This window comes from Triticum urartu, chromosome 6 (genome assembly GCF_003073215.2).
Source record: "Triticum urartu cultivar G1812 chromosome 6, Tu2.1, whole genome shotgun sequence".
NCBI lineage: Eukaryota > Viridiplantae > Streptophyta > Magnoliopsida > Poales > Poaceae > Triticum > Triticum urartu.
The window spans coordinates 27,476,295-27,493,763 of NC_053027.1; the positions used below are offsets into that span (position 1 = coordinate 27,476,295).

The following is a 17,469-nucleotide window of genomic DNA, read 5'->3' on the forward strand; positions in this document are numbered from 1 at the left end:
AAGGTCATGCTGAAATTTTCCGTGAATTTTAGCATGACTTTGCTAAAAATCGGACATATGAGGTAGTTGCTACTAATGCATGGGCCGGGGTATCTTAGTACTTAATTAAGTAGGATCACCTGCCCCTTTATTCTTGCTGCATTAAACCATAGGTGGCAATAGAGCCAAGTGATTAGGTCCAACTTAGAAATTCTCCTCAGCATCGATAAAACCTAGTTGATAAACCCAACATAGGTGGCAATAGAGCCAACTGATTAGTGCCAAGTGATTAGGCCCAACCTAGGGTGCCTCGGCATCGATAAACCCTAAGTGATGAAAACTTAGCATTTAGGGTGCCTCGGCATCGACAAACCCTAAATGATGAAACCTTGGCTTTTAGGGTGCCTCGGTGTCGATGAGAACCTAAATGATGTACGCTTAGGCTTTTAGGGTGCCTCGGCGTCGACAAACCCTAAATGATAAAAGATTACCTTTTAGGATGCCTCGGTGTCGACAAACCCTAAATGATGAGACCATGATCTTGTTCCTTGACAATAACCAACTTTTTGACCAAACTTTTTTCCTATTTAGAGCGAAACATGTCCCACAACGATGAGGCCGGCAGTTCGGGCGGCAAGCAATTCTGGGAGCTGTCCCAGGAGTTGGAGGAAGAACCTCACCGCTATGAGGACGCCGCGGAAGACACCGATCCTGACTACACAAGCCCTAGTGGCGTTGAGGATGACACCACTGCTGATGGCGCCGCGGATGCCACCACTGATGATGGCGGCGCACGCATAGATGGCAGCCAACCGAAGAGGTAACGGAAGGACCGGCGCCCGAACATGCTCGGCATCGTCAGGGAGGAATTTACTGAAGTGAACTCCGACGGGCATCCGACGGCGCCCAAACACGTAGTCAAGGTGTACTCGATTCAGCTCGGGTGCATTCTCCGGAGCACCACCTCGACCAACACCGAGAACCTAAGGCATAAGGACCGAGGGAATTTGCGCAGCCTCCTCTTCACGAAGCTGCACGAACGATACAAGTTCCCTGCTGAGTTCGCAAACACACGCCTCTTGGGTAATAAAGTGAACGGTGCCGCCCTCACAACGATGAGCACGGCCCTATCTACTTGGAAAAGCACGGTGAAGGCAACGATTGACAAAGGTGATAGTTATGAGAAGATCAAGGCGAAATATCCTTTGATGAGCGAAGATGACTACAAGGAGTTCAAGATCAAGTGCGAGAGCCCCGCAACCTCCGAATCAAGTAAGTGGGGGAAAGAAATGCGGCAGTTGAACATAGGGGTCCACCAACTCGGTCCCGGCGGTTACAGAGTGGTGGAGCCTATATGGGACAAGGAGGACGCGGAGCGTGCCGAGCAAGGCCTACCGCCCCGCTCCGAGAAATATAGTGGCAAGCAAACCAGGAACTTTCTCAGGGCCCGGTACAAGGAGGACCCGGTAACAATGGAGCTTGCCACGGATCCAAAGACCAAGGAGCTTGAGCTTGTTATGGTAAGGAATACACCCCCGTGTAATTAGCTCCATATAGTTGCATTCTAATTAATCCCCAATATTTCTAAATGATTCACGTTCCTTCCGTAGGACAAAGAAAGCAGTAGAGCGGGGTCGTCTTAGAGCTCCCCTTTCGACACCCCTTTGAATAGGGCGTTGAACGTAATGCAAAACAAGGATAAGCTCAGTAAGCCAACGTCAGCTGGTCGTGTGGCCGGCAAAGGCTTGTCCACAAAATGGTCGTCATACTATACCACTGGTGGGCGAAAGGAGAAAAAGACCAGCTCGGAAAGCCAGTCGCATGAGGTTGAAGCACTCAAGGCGCAAGTGGCGCGGATTCCGGAGATGGTCCAAGAGCAAGTGCAACCACAACTGGGATCGACGCTCACCGGCATTATGCCTACCTTGATTCATGGGATAACGACGTGGATTGCGGGTGGCCAATAGGGGCCACCCCCGATTCCCAGCTTCACGGCCAGCAACTCGCACAACGCGCAGGCGGCGCCATTGGTGTCTCCGGCGGTGGCGGTATTGGTGTCTACGGCGGCGGTGCCATTGGTGTCTCCGGCGGCGGCGGTATTGGTGTCTCTGACGCCGGCATTGGAGCTTAATGCACCCGGATGTACACCGGCCGGCACGTCGCCAGCAAGCGGCCCCTCCGTCAGTTGCACGCCCGCCGTTGGCGGTGCCTCGACATTAGCCGAGCTCGATGGCATCACGGTAACTAAGCCTCTCGACCGAGGACCTCATCTCCTTGCCTTTGACTGGGCATCCCTGACGCCCTACATGTTTTCGAAGGGCGCCGCCGACGTTCCTTGCACTCTCCTGCACTTCGTGGGCGGCGAGTTGGTCGATGTCGCCAAGGGCAGAATCGTTCAACCGGGCAACCCCGTGTTCCACAGTAATCCGATGCCACCCACAATGTATAGGTTTGAAGTGGTTCGGGTGCTGCCAGGCTGCGATGAGCTGTTACCTCCGATTCGACCCGCTGGGGCCGACGAAGAAGATGAGATGACCCTCAGCGCCTGCGTAAGCTGGTCCCTGCTTTGGACGAAGAGCCAGATTCGTTTGGGGGCGGGGGACACCACCCCACAGACAAGACCGCCAGTCATGCCGGCGCCAAGCCATGGCAAGAATGCCGCAACGCTACCGAACATGCCGAACATCCCTATGGCACAGGATCTGGACGACGACGACAACGACGATGGTACATTTACCAACGTCGATAAGTAGTTTGCCGAACATGGGTACGGTGACGAGTTCTGCGGGCCTCCTTCTCAAGAACCCAAACAAGACGACCGCGATCTAGCTGGTACGGCAGAGAAACCCAATTGCAATAGGCGTCGTCTGGCGTTCAGTTCTCAGGAGACGCCTCCAGCTGCCGCCTTCACCGGACATCGTGATCGTCGACCCCTTCTACATGCGTGCCAAGCTCTTGAGCAGCGCTGGGGACCGCCAAGTCGTGAGTTCACACCTCGAAGACGTCATTCTGGCAACCCAGATAAGGATAACTTCCTTGTGGCTTACTTTCCCGAGTAAGTCATCCCTTAACCGCCCCGTAACATATGATTTCTTAGATTTCGATCATTCTTTTTTTTTCTAACATTCCGTGTTCTGTGCGGTGACACACATTGCACACTCATCCTCTTAAGCCCGAAATATTCCATGGCCACGTATTTTGACCTGAACCGTAACTCCAAGATAGACTACACAAATATCAAGAAAGTTCTTGATGATGTTCTCCCTGGCTACGCCAAATCTGGAGGCACCTTCATCAGGGCAGTTCGTAAGTACGGCAAGAACGTTTTCACCCACAATACGACGTTCTGCTGCGTCAAGCAGCCGCCTGGCGGTCAAAAGGATGCCTACTACGCCCTCCATCACATGCGGGCGATCGTAAGGGACCATCATCACCTTCTGCTACCAAATAATCTCAAAGATTGGGCCGCGAGCTTGTCGGCAATCCAGGACGCGGACATCAGACAAGAATTCTTTCGCATCCAGTCGGAGTTTGGGGACATCATCCATCAAGATGTCCTTCATACCTCGGGGCAGTTCTTCCTCAGATATCAACCGTCCAACATTGAGATAGACGGAATGCTACAAATGCAGGCTGACAACGCCCGCGATTTCATGACCATCACGACAGACGGCAGCTTCATCCACACTCCTGTCCATGAGTCGAGTCGAAAGTAGTGATGTGTAGTTCTGAAACATTGATTGGCTCATGTTGTAATTAAACTTTAATGAATTGTATGTCTCTTTGGTTTGGACAGTCGTTCAACTTAGATGTAATCGATGATATTTATTAGTAGGACCATGAATCGTGCTATTAATGTCTTGCTTTTCTCTTCCGATCCTTTTGTTACATACTTATATATTGCTTATGTATGTATTGTCTGTTGTTTGGCTTGTGCATAGAGATGTCGTCGTATGTCGTGTACAAGGGTAAGGTTCCCGGAGTCTACGACGACTGGGAGGAGTGTCGGAGACAGGTTCACCGTTTCAGCGGTAACAGTTACAAAGGGTACACCACTAGGGCGGAGGCCGAATCTAGATATGCCCGCTATCTAGCGGGAGAGAGGAGGGAGCGTTGGAGGAACCGGATGAAGACCAGTTTGATCGCGATGATGCTCATCGTGATGACCGCAGCTCTCTTCTATGTGATGGTAGTTTAGATGACTGATATCGACTTGTAATGTGAAGACAAACTCGATACTCGCGGTCTCGAGACTTGTAATGTTTTATCTTTGTTCGGTCTTTTGAATTCGGAGACTAATAAGATGAATTGTATTCGGAGACTAATCTTCTATTGTATTCGATGAATCTGCTGTTGCTGTGTGCTACTGTGTATATTCTGTCAAATAATATATTTTGTATGTGCAAAAATCAAAAAAGTAAAAAAAACAAATATTCATACTAATGGCGCATCACCACAAGGTGCGCCATTAGTATGCCAAAGGATACTAATGGCGCATCAAGACAGAGTGTGCCATTAGTATGCCAATGGATACTAATGGCGCATTAAGACAGAGTGCGCCATTAGTACGCCAAGTATACTAATGGCGCATCTATCCGCAGTGCGCCATTAGTGTGCCAAAGCACATGGTTAAATATGGCCCCTGGGAGGCACACTAATGGCGCATGGTGTTATATACTAATGGTGCACTTAGTGGTGCGCCATTAGTATACCAGATACTAATGGCGCACCAGTGGTGCGCCATTAGTAAAAATTACTAGTGGCGTGCTAGTAATGGCGCACCAGTGATGCGCCATTAGTAGGCAAAACTGGTGCGCCATTAGTAGGCCTTTTCCTAGTAGTGTAAGGGGACACAATCTCTGCTTCGACAAGACCTGCCAAGAAAACCGCCTCGTGATGTGTGTAGTGGCTGGTTGAGAAAAATGGTTCGAATAATGACCGGGCCATGGCGTGATGTCATGTTATGAAAAGTTGTCAGTAGATTAGATTTGTGGAAATATTATACTCTCTATGATGGTATGTGGAATTTGTTTTGCATAGGTGGACACTATCCTTGTGTTCAAAATCTTCTATGGAGTATTCGGAGGAGGAACCCTCCTTGCAATGCCGAAGACAATCTGTGTGCCGGACTCATCGTCATTGAAGCCTGGTTCAGGGGCTACTGTGGGAGTCCTGGATTAGGGGGTCTTCGGACAGCCGGACTATGTCCTTTGGCCGAACTGTTGGACTATGAAGATACAAGATTCAAGACTTCGTCCCGTGTCCGGGTGGGACTCTCGTTTGCGTGGAAGGAAAGCTTGGCAATTCGGATATGTAGATCTACTCCCTTGTAACCGACTCTGTGTAACCCTAGCCCCCTCCGGTGTCTATATAAACTGGAGGGTTTAGTCCGTAGGACAACAACAATCATAATCATAGGCTAGCCTCTAGGGTTTAGCCTCTACGATCTCGTGGTAGATCAACTCTTGTAATACTCCTATCATCAAGATCAATCAAGCAGGAAGTAGGGTATTACCTCCATCGAGAGGGCCCGAACCTGGGTAAACATTGTGTCCCCCGCCTCCTATTACCATCCGCCTTAGACGCACAGTTCGGGACCCCCTACCCGAGATCCGCCGGTTTTGACACCGACAGCCGCCCTCTCCCTAGTCCAATTTGGACCAGCCCATGGGGGGTGCGCAGCCGCCCCTTGAGGCCCTTCTCTCCTTTCCCGTATGGCCCATTAAGGCCCATTACTTCCCCAGCGAATTCCCGTAACTCTTCGGTACTCCGAAAAATACCCGAATCACTCGGAACCTTTCCGATGTCCGAATATAGCCTTCCAATATATCGATCTTTACGTCTCGACCACTTTGAGACTCCTCGTCCTGTCCGTGATCTGATCTGGGACTCCGAAAAACCTTCGGTACATCAAATCACATAACTTATAATACAAATCGTCATCGAACGTTAAGCGTGCGGACCCTATGGGTTCGAAAACTATGTAGACATGACCGAGACACATCTCCGGCCAATAACCAATAGAGGAACCTGGATGCTCATATTGGCTCCTACATATTCTACGAAGATCTTTATCGGTCAAACCGCATAACAACATACATTGTTCCCTTTATCATCGGTATGTTACTTGCCCAAGATTCAATCGTCGGTATTATCATACCTAGTTCAATCTCGTTACCAGCAAGTCTCTTTACTCATTCCGTAATGCATCATCTGCATCTAACTCATTAGTCACATTGCTTGCAAGGCTCATAGTGATGTACATTACCGAGAGGGCCCAGAGATACCTCTCTGATAGACGGAGTGACAAATCCTAATCTCGATCTAGGCCAACTCAACAAACACCATCGGAGACACCTGTAGAGCATCTTTATAATCACGCAGTTACGTTGTGACATTTGATAGCACACAAGGTGTTCCTCGGGCATTCGGGAGTTGCGTAATCTCGTAGTCAGAGGAACATGTATAAGTCATGAAGAAAGCAGTAGCAATAAAACTGAACGATCACTATGCTAAGCTAACGGATGGGTCTTGTCACATCATTCTCTAATGATGTGATCCCGTTCATCAAATGACAACACATGTCCATGGCTAGGAAACTTAACCATCTATGATTAACGAGCTAGTCAAGTAAAGGCATACTAGGGACACTCTATTTGTCTATTTATTCACACATGTACTATGTTTCCGGTTAATACAATTATAGCATGAATAATAAACATATATCATGATATAAGGAAATATAAATAACAACTCTATGATTGCCTCTAGGGCATATTTCCTTCTGTCTCTCACTTGCACTAGAGTCAATAATCTAGTTCACATCGTCATGTGATTTAACACCAATAGTTCACATCTTCATGTGATTAGTTCACATCTCCATGTGACTAACACCCAAAGGGTTTACTAGATTCAATAATCTAGTTCACATCGGCATGTGATTAACACCCAAAGAGTGATCATGTTTTGCTTGTGAGAGAAATTTAGTCAACGGGTCTTCCACATTCAGAGCCGTATGTATTTTGCAAATTCTCTATGTCTACAATGCTTTGCATGGAGCTACTCTAGCTAATTGCTCCTACTTTCAATATGTATCTAGATCAAGACTTAGAGTCATCCAGATCGGTGTCGAAGCTTGCATCGACGTAACTCTTTACGACGAACTCTTTGTCACCTCCATAACCGAGAAACATTTCCTTATTGCACTAAGGATATTTTTGACAGTTGTCCAATGATCCACTCCTGGATCACTATTGTACCGTCTTGCCAAACTTATGGTGAGGTACACAATAGGTCTGGTACACAGCATAGCATACTTTATAGAACCTATGACTAAGGCATAGGGAATGACTTTTCATTCTCTTTCTATTTTCTACCGTGGTAGGGTTTTGAGTCTTTACTCAACTTCACACCTTGCTACACAGGCAAGAACACCTTCTTTGACTGTTCTATTTTGAACTACTTCAAAATCTTGTCAAGGTATGTACTCATTGAAAATATATCAAGCGTCTTGATCTATCTCTATAGATCTTGATGCTCAATATGTAAGTAGCTTCACCAACGTCTTTCTTTGAAAAACTCCTTTCAAACACTCCTTTATGCTTTCCAGAAAATTCTACATTATTTCCGATAAACAATATGTCATTTACATATACTTATCAGAAATGTTGTAGTGCTTCCACTCCCTTTCTTGTAAATACAGGCTTCACTTCAAGTCTATATAAAACCATATGCTTTGATCACATTACCAAAGCATATATTCCAACTTTGAGATGCTTGCACCAGTCCATAGATGGATCACTGGAGCTTCCTCACTTTGTTAGCACATTTAGGATCGACAAAACCTTCTGTTTGCATCATATACCACTCTTCTTTAAGAAATCCATTAAGGAATGTAGTTTTGACATCCATTTGCCAGATTTCATAAAATGGGGCAACTGCTAACATGATTCAGACAGACTTTTAAGCATCGATACGAGTGAGAAAATCTCATCGTAGTTAACATCTTGAATTTCTCGAAAACACTTTGCGACAATTTGAGCTTTGTAGATAGTAATACTACTATCCGTGTCTGTCTTCCTCTTGAAGATCCATTTATTCTCAATGACTCACCGACCATCGGGCAAGTCAATCAAAGTCCATACTTTGTTCTCATACATGGATCCCATCTCAGATTTCATGGCCTCAAGCCATTTTGTGGAATCTGGGCTCATCATGGCTTCCTCATAGTTCGTAGGTTCGTCATGGTCCAGTAACATGATTTCCAGAATAGGACTACCGTACCACTCTGGTGTGGACCGTACTATGACCTATGAGGTTCGGTAGTAACTTGATCTAAAGTTTCATGATCATCATCATTAGCTTCCTCACTAATTGGTGTAGGAATCACTGGAACTGATTTCTGTGATGAACTACTTTCCAATTCGGGAGAATGTACAATTACCTCATCAAGTTCTATTTTTCTCCCACACACTTCTTTCGAGAGAAACTCCTTCTCTAGAAAGGATCCATTCTTAGCAACAAAATATCTTGCCTTCGGATCTGTTATAGAAGGTGTGTACCCAACAGTTTCTTTTTGGGTATCCTATGAAGATGCACTACTCCGATTTGGGTTTGAGCATATCAATTTGAAACTTTTTCACATAAGCATCGCAACCCCAAACTTTAAGAAACGGCATCTTTGGTTTCTTTCCAAACCATAGTTCATACGGTGTCATCTCAACAGATTTAGATGGTGCCCTATTTAACGTGAATGCAGTTGTCTCTAATGCATGACCCCAAAACGATAGTGGTAAATCGGTAAGAGACATCATAGATCGCACCATATCCAATAAAGTACAATTACAACATTCAGACACACCATTATGTTGTGGTGTTCCAAGTGGAGTGAGTTGTGAAACTATTCCACATTGTTTCCAATGAAGACCAAACTCGTAACTCAAGTATTCGCCTCCGCGATCAGATCATAGAAACTTTATTTTCTTGTTACGATGATTTTCCACTTCACTCTGAAATTCTTTGAACTTTTCAAATGTTTCAGACTTATGTTTCGTTAAGTAGATATACCCATATCTTCTGAAATCATCTGTGAAGGTCAGAAAATAACGATACCCGCCCCGAGCCTCAACACTTATCGGATCGCATACATCAGTATGTATTATTTCCAATAAGTCAGTTGCTCGCTCCATTGTTCCGGAGAACGGAGTCTTAGTCATCTTGACCATGAGGCATGGTTCGCAAGCATCAAGTGATTCATAATCAAGTGATTCCGAAAGTCCATCAGCATGGAGCTTTTTCATGCGCTTTACACCAATATGACCTAAACGGCAGTGCCATATATAAGTTGCACTATCATTATCAACTTTGCATCTTTTGGCATCAATATTATGAATATGTGTATCACTATGATCCAGAGTCTATAAACCATTCACCTTGGGTGTATGACCACATAAGGTAAACAGAATAACAATTATTCTTTAACTTAAATGAATAACCGTATTTCAATAAACATGACCCAATCATATTATGCTCAATGCAAAAACCAAATAACATTTATTTTAGGTTCAACACTAATCTCGAAGGTAAAGGGAGTGTGCAATGGTGATCTTATCAACCTTGGAATCTCTTCCAACACACATCGTGACTTTTCCCTCAACTAGTCTATGTTGATTTTGTAACTCCTGTTTCGAGTTACTAATCATATCAACTGAATCGGTATCAAATACCTAGGAGTTACTATGAACACTAGTAAAGTACACATCAATAACATGTATATGATATATAGTTTTGTTCACTTTGTCATCCTTCTTATCCGCCAAATATTTGGGGTAGTTCCGTTTCCAGTGACCATTCCCTTTGCAGTAGAAGCACTCAGTTTCAGGCTTAGGTCTAGCTTTGGGTTTCTTCACGGTAGTGGCAACTTGCTTGCCTTTCTTCTTTGAAGTTCCTCTTTCTTTCCCTTTGCCCTTTTTCTTGAAACTAGTGGTCTTGTTAACCATCAACACTTAATGCTATTTCTTGATTTCTACCGTCACCGATTTCAGCAGCATCGCGAAGAGCTTGGGAATTACTTCTGTCATCCCTTGCATATTATAGTTCATCACTAAGTTCTAGTAACTTGGTGATAGTGACTAGAGAACTTTATCAATTACTATCTTATCTGAAAGATTAACTCCCACTTGATTCAAGCAATTGTAGTACCCAGACAGTCTGAGCACATGCTCACTGGTTGAGCTATTCTCCTCCACCTTGTTGGCAAAGTACTGTCAGAGGTCTCATACCTCTTGACACAGGCATGAGTATGAAATACCAATTTCAACTCTTAGAACATATTATATGTTCCGTGGCGTTCAAAACGTTTTTGAAGTTCCGGTTCTAAGCCGGAAAGCATGGTGCACTAAACTATTAAGTAGTCATCATACCGAGCTTTGTCAAACATTCATAACGTGTGCATCTGCTCCTGTAATAGGTCTGTCACCTAGCAGTGCATTAAGGACATAATTCTTCTGTGCAGCAATGAGGATAATCCTCAGATCACGGACCCAGTCCGCATCATTGCTACTATCATCTTTCAACTTATTTTTCTCTAGGAACATATCAAAAAATAAACGGGAGCTACATCGCAAGCTATTGATATCACTACAAGAAATACACTCGTTTATGACAAAAAATAGTGACGGTGGTTTAATTAGTCATAGATCCATGACCAAAATTCCTAAATTAGTCATGAAGAGTCTGGATGGGGCCAAACCCAATATTCTTATGACAATTCATGTCCAAAAGGTCGTTATTTGATTGCATAGAAAGGTCATGCATAAAGATGTGAATGATGCCTACTACCTTATTTTAGCTCCGTAATGACCAAAATACATCATCATAGAAATTAGATAAGGGTGACTGGATGACAACTCAGCAATTTTGTCTACGTGGCGTGCCTAATTGTCAACCATCATAGAAACTAGATGAGGGTGACTGGATGATAACTCAACTATTTTGTCTGCGTGGCCTAGTTGTCAATCACCAGAGAAATAGATGAGGGCGACTGGATGACAACTTGACAATTTTGTCTACGTGGCGTGCCTAGTTGTCAATTTTAACTAGCCCATCAAGATGTGGCATACGACCACTAGATAGCAAGCAGGTCCTGTGGGCCTATGGGACCCACCCTAACTTGTGAGGCATACAACTATTATAATTAAATTAAGGTGAAAAAATAGGTTTGTGCAAGACGCGAACCGTATACATTTCACTTGTCAAAGTGCCACTTATACCAGTTTGCTATTCATCCTGCGCGTGTTTACCTTGCCGGTGTGATAGTTTTAACCAGACGTATATGTGATAAGTGGGCCGCCTTTGGGCCAAAACTGGACGGTAAAATCGCAGGAATCACTTGGGCCAGCTCCGTTTTTCTCAGCGACAAAAAAAAACTAGGTCAAGTCCGTGACATAGCAACGAAAATCCCCAATCGTGTCCACATATCGGCGGCGCTGACCATCACCTGCGCCGGGCGGGCGGCGCTGCGGCCACCATCACCTGCGCCGGGTGGGCAGCGGGCGGCGCCGCGGCCGGCCATCACCTGCGCCGGGCGGGCAGCCGGCGGCGCCGCGGCCAACCATCACCTGCGCCGCGCGGGGAGAGTGTGGCGCCGTGGCCGTCCATCACCTGCACCGATCAGGCGGCGGGCAGCGGCCGGCGGCAGAGGGCATCATCTGCGGGGTACAGAGCGGGAAACGGACGGCGTCATCTGCTGTTCTAAGTTCTGCAGTGAAAGGTTAGTGCTCTAAAGCTGCTGTTTAAGCAAACCACTCAGCACACAAGCGTACTTGTGTGGATTTGTAGCTCCTTTAATTCTCTGGTCAGATCATTGCTATGGGGAAAAATACTCCTGGCTAGAGCAATGTGGTTTCTGTAGATCCTTTACATGTGTCGTACTTAATAAATCATCTCAAGTCTGCAATATGCTTACCTGCCATGCATAAGCAGAACAACTGCATCTACCTGTTCTTGTTCTTTCCCATACTCCCTCTGTTCCGAATTATTTGTCTTAAATTTGTCTAGATACTGATGTATCTAGCACTAAAATAAGTCTAGGTACATCCGTATCTAGACAAATACAAGACAAGTAATTTAGAACGGAGGGAGTACTTCTGTAGGACAATGTGCTTTCTGTAGTTAACTTACTTCTGTAGAACAATGTGGTTTCTGTAGTTTTCTTGCTGTATGTAGCTGTAGTTTCCCTTGCTGTAGGTAGCTGTAGTTTCCCTTGCTTGTTTGTGCTAGGTACTTTGGGTCTGTGCAATTCAATTGCTAAATTGTAGCCTTTTTTGTTCATTGGCAGATGGACAGAAGCTGGATAAAAGCTAGGAAATTTTCCGAAGAATACATCAATGGAGTGAAAGAGTTCATGAATTTCGTTCGTGAAACCTATGCCGAGGATGCTCAAATTCTTTGCCCGTGCCGCAAATGTCTCAATCGTAAACACGGACCTCAAGGGAAAGTGGAGGATCATATTCTTATTTATGGGATGTTTAGCACATATGATAGGTGGATTCATCATGGAGAACCATTAAATGTTGAAGCTGATGGAGATGCACAACATGTGGATGGAGCTACTGATATTGTGGTAGATGTTGCTGAAAAGGATGTTCGTTTGGAGGAGGAGGATCTATATGAAGATGATAGAATTCATGACATGATACAGGATCTGTATGGATCGGAGGACACGAGTAGACAGCAGTCAAAGTTTGCAAAAGTGATAGAAGAGGCAAAGTGCTCACTTTACGAAGGGTCTGAAACTTCAAGATTTTCATTTGTCGTGAAGTTACTCCACATCAAGTCTTTCTATCGGATCTCCAATGTTGCATTTAATGCAATACCCGCGTTGTTGGCCAAGTCATTCCCGAAGTGCTCTATTCCTAAATCTTATGATGAAGCACTGAAATTTATCCGTGCATTGGGGCTAGGCTATGATTCAATCCATGTGTGCCCAAATAATTGTGTCCTTTTCAGAAAACAATATGCCAACCATGACGAATGTCCGGTATGTGGTGCATCGAGATGGAAGGACTCAGATGGGAAAAAACAGATTCCGATGAAAGTATTGAGACATTTCCCATTGATCCCGAGGTTTCAGCGGATGTATTGTTCGAAGAAGTCATCAGAAGAGGTACAATGGCACAAGCTGAAAAAGAAACCCGTGGAAAATGAAATAAGTCATCCAGTTGACAGTGAAGCATGGAAAGACTTTGATAAAAAACATAGAGATTTTGCTGAAGATGCACGGAACCAGAGAATTGGCATTGGTACAGATGGGTTTAATCCGTTTGGAAAAATGAGTGCTTCCTATAGCATGTGGCCTGTATTTGTGATGCCTTATAACCTGCCACCATGGGCATGTATGGATCAGTGCAACCTCATGATGGCCATACTTATACCCGGTCCAAATTCTCCAGGGAAGGATTTTGATTTGTTCTTGGAGCCTCTAGTCGAAGAGTTGCTTGAGCTTTGGAAGGGTGTAAGTACCTATGATGCCTTAAGTGAAAAAAAAATTAATCTACGTGCAGCAGTCCTATGGTGCATCCATGATTATCCAGGATTGAGCACTCTGTCAGGAAGAGTCATGAGTGGCTACTATGCGTGTCTGCACTGTGACAAAGATCCCTGCTCACAGAGGATAAGGAACAAGATATGTTATATTGGACATCGTCGTTTTCTTCCTCGAGCGCATCGCTGGCGAAGAAGCAAAGCTTTCAATGGTAAGAGTGAAAACCGTGACAAGCCAGAGGAATTCAGTACAGAAGAGCTGCTGCTGGAATTGAAGAATGTCAAAGATGTAAGACCAGGAAACCATCCTCAAAACAAGAAAAGAAAGTGTAAAGATGCTGGTCAATGCTGGAAACGGAAGGTTTGTTTGTGGGACCTGCCATACTGGATAGATTTGAAACTGAGGCATAATCTTGATGTAATGCACATCGAGAAAAACATATGTGACAACCTACTTGGGACATTTCTAAACATTGATGGTAAGATAAAGGATACGGCTAATGCTAGGCTTGATTTGGAAGACATGGGCATAAGACCAGATTTACACCTCGACCGTGATGAGGATGGAAATCTAGTTTGTTTGCCAGAAGCATGGTACACAATGACAAAAGAACAGAAGCTTGCATTCTGTGAATTTATAAGACAAGTTAGATTTCCAGATGGGTATGCTGCTAACTTAGCAAAATGTGTTAGTCCCGATGGATGCAAGCTTCAATCACAGAAAACACATGATTGCTATGTCCTCCTCCAAAGACTTATACAAGTTGGTATTCGTGGAATCATGGATAAGGAGATATATGAAGCTGTCGCTGATTTGGGAAAAAAATAGAGAGCTGTGTTGCAAAACTTTGAAGCTAGATGTTTTAGAAAGACTTAAGGAAGAAATCCTAGTTATTCTTTGCAAACTCGAGAAAATTTTTCCTCCAGCTTTCTTTGATGTCATGGTGCATCTAGCCGTTCATTTACCGGATGAGGCAATTCTTAGAGGCCCGGTGCAGTACGGATGGATGTATCCAATTGAGAGAAGGCTACTTACTTGTAAGCGTTATGTGAGGGACATGGCCAGACCTGAAGGATCGATTGTAGAAGAATAGGCGCCGCCATCTCAAGAAGAAGCATTTTGACAATGTACCGGCCAATCTAGTGAGTGTCAAATCTCCTAATAAGAATGTGATAGATGCGGAGTGGCAAAGGCTGGTCAAGATGTGGTCTACCCCAAGGCACAAGGTATTCATACTGTAGTTCTATGTGAAGGAGTTCATTGTGTCTATGTTTACCATTGTGCTTGTTTTATCTTGCCATGTTCATACGGTAGCTATTTAGCTGGTATAATAATGCGTTGATTGTCATCATACTTGGTCATTGAACAGACTCAGAAAAACACATGATGTTTGAAGATAGATATGTTGTCTTTATCTCTACCTTTCTTTACTAAACATCAGTTGTGCTGCATGGAGAGATGATGATAACATTGTTTGCATGCTATTATGGCTGCATACACTTTTGAACTGCAACTTGGATTGCAATCTGTAGGATCCTTTATGGTTGCCCCATTAATTCTCATGTTTCTTTTTCCATGGTAGGAAACCTGTCAGTCGAACAAGGAGAACCGTTCCAAAGTTAAGTTCCATCAGAAAACTGGTTCTCGCCCGTACATTTCCCATGTGCATGCTTTGGTAAGGATCTCTCATGTTATCATTTGCTACTATAGTGATTCTTTCAATTGTTTCTTATTGTTCCATTGTGTCGTGAACAATTTCAGAAAGAGGCTTGTAAGGGTGAAGAGTTCACTGCGTTTGATCTATTCAAGGAGTGCCACAATGGCAGGAAGACTGGTTTCTCTGAGCTAGTTAAGAAGGTGATAGTAAGTTTCTAGTATTCCTTTTCGTGTTGAGGAGGCTTCTTTACCTCATCCTTGTTACACTTGATTACATTATATGACTTTGCTTGACGGATTTGATAGAGATGATTTTTTCAAAGTAGTACCATATATGATTCATGTTTTGTTATAGTTTGTTTGTCCCAGTCCTCTGTTTCATTGCATTGCATATTCATTTTGGTACTGGAAATGCGACAATATTCAGGCAATTTTAGTTCTTGTTGCAGTCCAGCAGGTATTGCTTGTCGTTGAACACTGTTAATTAAGAGAGAGCGTTGTATGCTCTTTGATTATTTGTCTAGTGATTGCCTGAAGCATCTATCTTCCCATCTTTCGGAGTGGAGAAACTCTGTCATTTCATATACGATCTGAATGAAATGTTTAGGACTTGTGGAAGTGGATTTCTCAGATACTGTATACTGTACTAAAGAAACAACATATGTGCTCCTGAAACGTACTACATTATTCTCTCCTCCATGTTCCCATTTAAGCTAAACAGAGGTGCACATAGTTGCCTAATTTAAATTTCAACAATGGTTTGTTGTGTATGCTTACCTGTTTAATAAATAACTTGCAAAAAAGTGATTCCCAAGGATGATTAATTCTGCTTGCCTTCTTCAAAGTTTTCAAATAACTAGTTAATTAGTAGCATGGAGACTGGATTATTACTTAGTCAAGATTCTTGAGTAGTTTGCTTATAAAGTTTCCTAGTTATTCAGAACCAACTGCAATGACATGTGCGTGCATCTTTCTTTAAATGTCAGGCTGACATGGAAAAAGCTATGGAACAAGGGGTACCAGAAGGTGGAGAACCAAAGAATGTTGCTGCTGTTGTTGCTGACATTCTCACTAAAGAATGTCCCTCCAGCACATTCCTTCAAAATGTTGGCTTTGAGTTGAGCTCCAAGAAGAAGTTCAACAGATCTGCAGCTGCTTTGGATGCTCATGTACAAGAACTAGAGTACAGGCTTGAGAAGGAGAGGCGAGCCGCTGAGTTGATGCGAGAGGAGCTTGTTGAGGTCAAGAAGAAATCAGAGGAGACTGAAGCTGCATGCGCCGCAGAGTATCAGTTGTTACTGCAAAGAGTTGAGGCCACCGATGCTAGGGCTGCAGCAAGTGATGCTAGATTTGTGCGTCTCATGGATCTGTTCGAAGGTAAAATAGTTTAGTATGACGTGGTTGATGTTGGCTTTGGGACTTTTGATGTTGAGTTGTTGGGACCTGGGGTTGATGAGTTTCTTTGACTGGACATGTGAACCACAATATAGACCAGAGATTGGTTGTGGTTTGATGAGGTTGTGTTTTGGTTGGTGCATCTTATGAACATGGTGTACTGATACTAAGCTACTGGCTATGTTATTTTGGTTGGTGCATCTTATGAACTTGTGGTGTAATGATACTGTTGGGCCTAAGTTAATGAAATCTTGGAGAATTGTATTATTATTATCTTTTTATTCTCCTGTATTGGTTGACTGCCAAACTGTGCAATGAATTTTTTTGAGCTACTGTTGGTTATTGGCTGGACCGAAAATACTAAATTGTATGAGTGGGCTGGCTCGTCTCAAGGCCCAATGTAGTTTTTTTGATAGAAAAAAGATTCAATATATTTTTTTGGGTAGAGAAAAGGGCTGGCCCAATTAATGGTAGATTGAATAAATGGACTGCACATTACTTGAGCCCAAGAACTAACATTAATAGGCTGTGGCCCAAAAGTAAATGTAAAAATGGGCTAAATTATTGGGCTCGGCCCATTAAAACAACTGATTTGGATTGATCCTACATCCCATCCACGTCATCATTTTTGCCACGTCAGTGCCACATTGGTTCAGCCACATCAGATCCTACGTGGCCTAGGCTCATTAGTAATGACCATAATTTTGGTCAAAGATTTAGCGACCAAAATTTTGGTCAAGGGCGGCCATGACAAAAATTCCAAAAAAGGTCACGTTTGTTTGTTCTTGACGTCCCACTGTTGACCTTCCAAATTTGGTCAAAAAAGGTCAATAAACAAAAGCAATGACGAAATAACGACCAAAATGGGGAGTCATAATTGACCGTATTTCTTGTAG

General features: G+C 43.9%; 1 protein-coding gene across 2 annotated transcripts; it reads left to right on the plus strand.

The window, feature by feature from the left end:
- Nucleotides 1-11,415: 11,415 nt before the first annotated feature.
- On the plus strand, nt 11,416-16,837 carry LOC125517545. Of its 2 annotated transcripts, XR_007287670.1 has the most exons (5): nt 11,416-11,749; nt 12,317-14,748; nt 15,105-15,197; nt 15,284-15,385; nt 16,165-16,837. XR_007287670.1 is itself a non-coding variant. In XM_048682746.1 (4 exons), the coding sequence occupies exons 1-4, from the start codon at nt 14,725-14,727 to the stop codon at nt 16,567-16,569; spliced, it is 624 nt and encodes a 207-aa protein (XP_048538703.1). In that variant the 5' UTR covers nt 14,347-14,724; the 3' UTR covers nt 16,570-16,837. The 2 variants fall into 2 exon arrangements, 1 of the variants encoding a protein (XP_048538703.1); XM_048682746.1 differs by lacking the exon at nt 11,416-11,749 and having other exon boundaries at nt 14,347-14,748.
- Nucleotides 16,838-17,469: the final 632 nt, after the last annotated feature.

What these genes read in the sequence shown, in the direction of transcription:
- LOC125517545 (XM_048682746.1), top strand. Translation starts at nt 14,725, where the DNA reads ATGTGGTCTACCCCAAGGCACAAG. An exon ending in GGTCTACCCCAAGGCACAAG is followed by an intron (nt 14,749 to 15,104) that starts GTATTCATACTG and finishes TTTCCATGGTAG; the next exon opens with GAAACCTGTCAGTCGAACAA. An exon ending in TTTCCCATGTGCATGCTTTG is followed by an intron (nt 15,198 to 15,283) that starts GTAAGGATCTCT and finishes GAACAATTTCAG; the next exon opens with AAAGAGGCTTGTAAGGGTGA.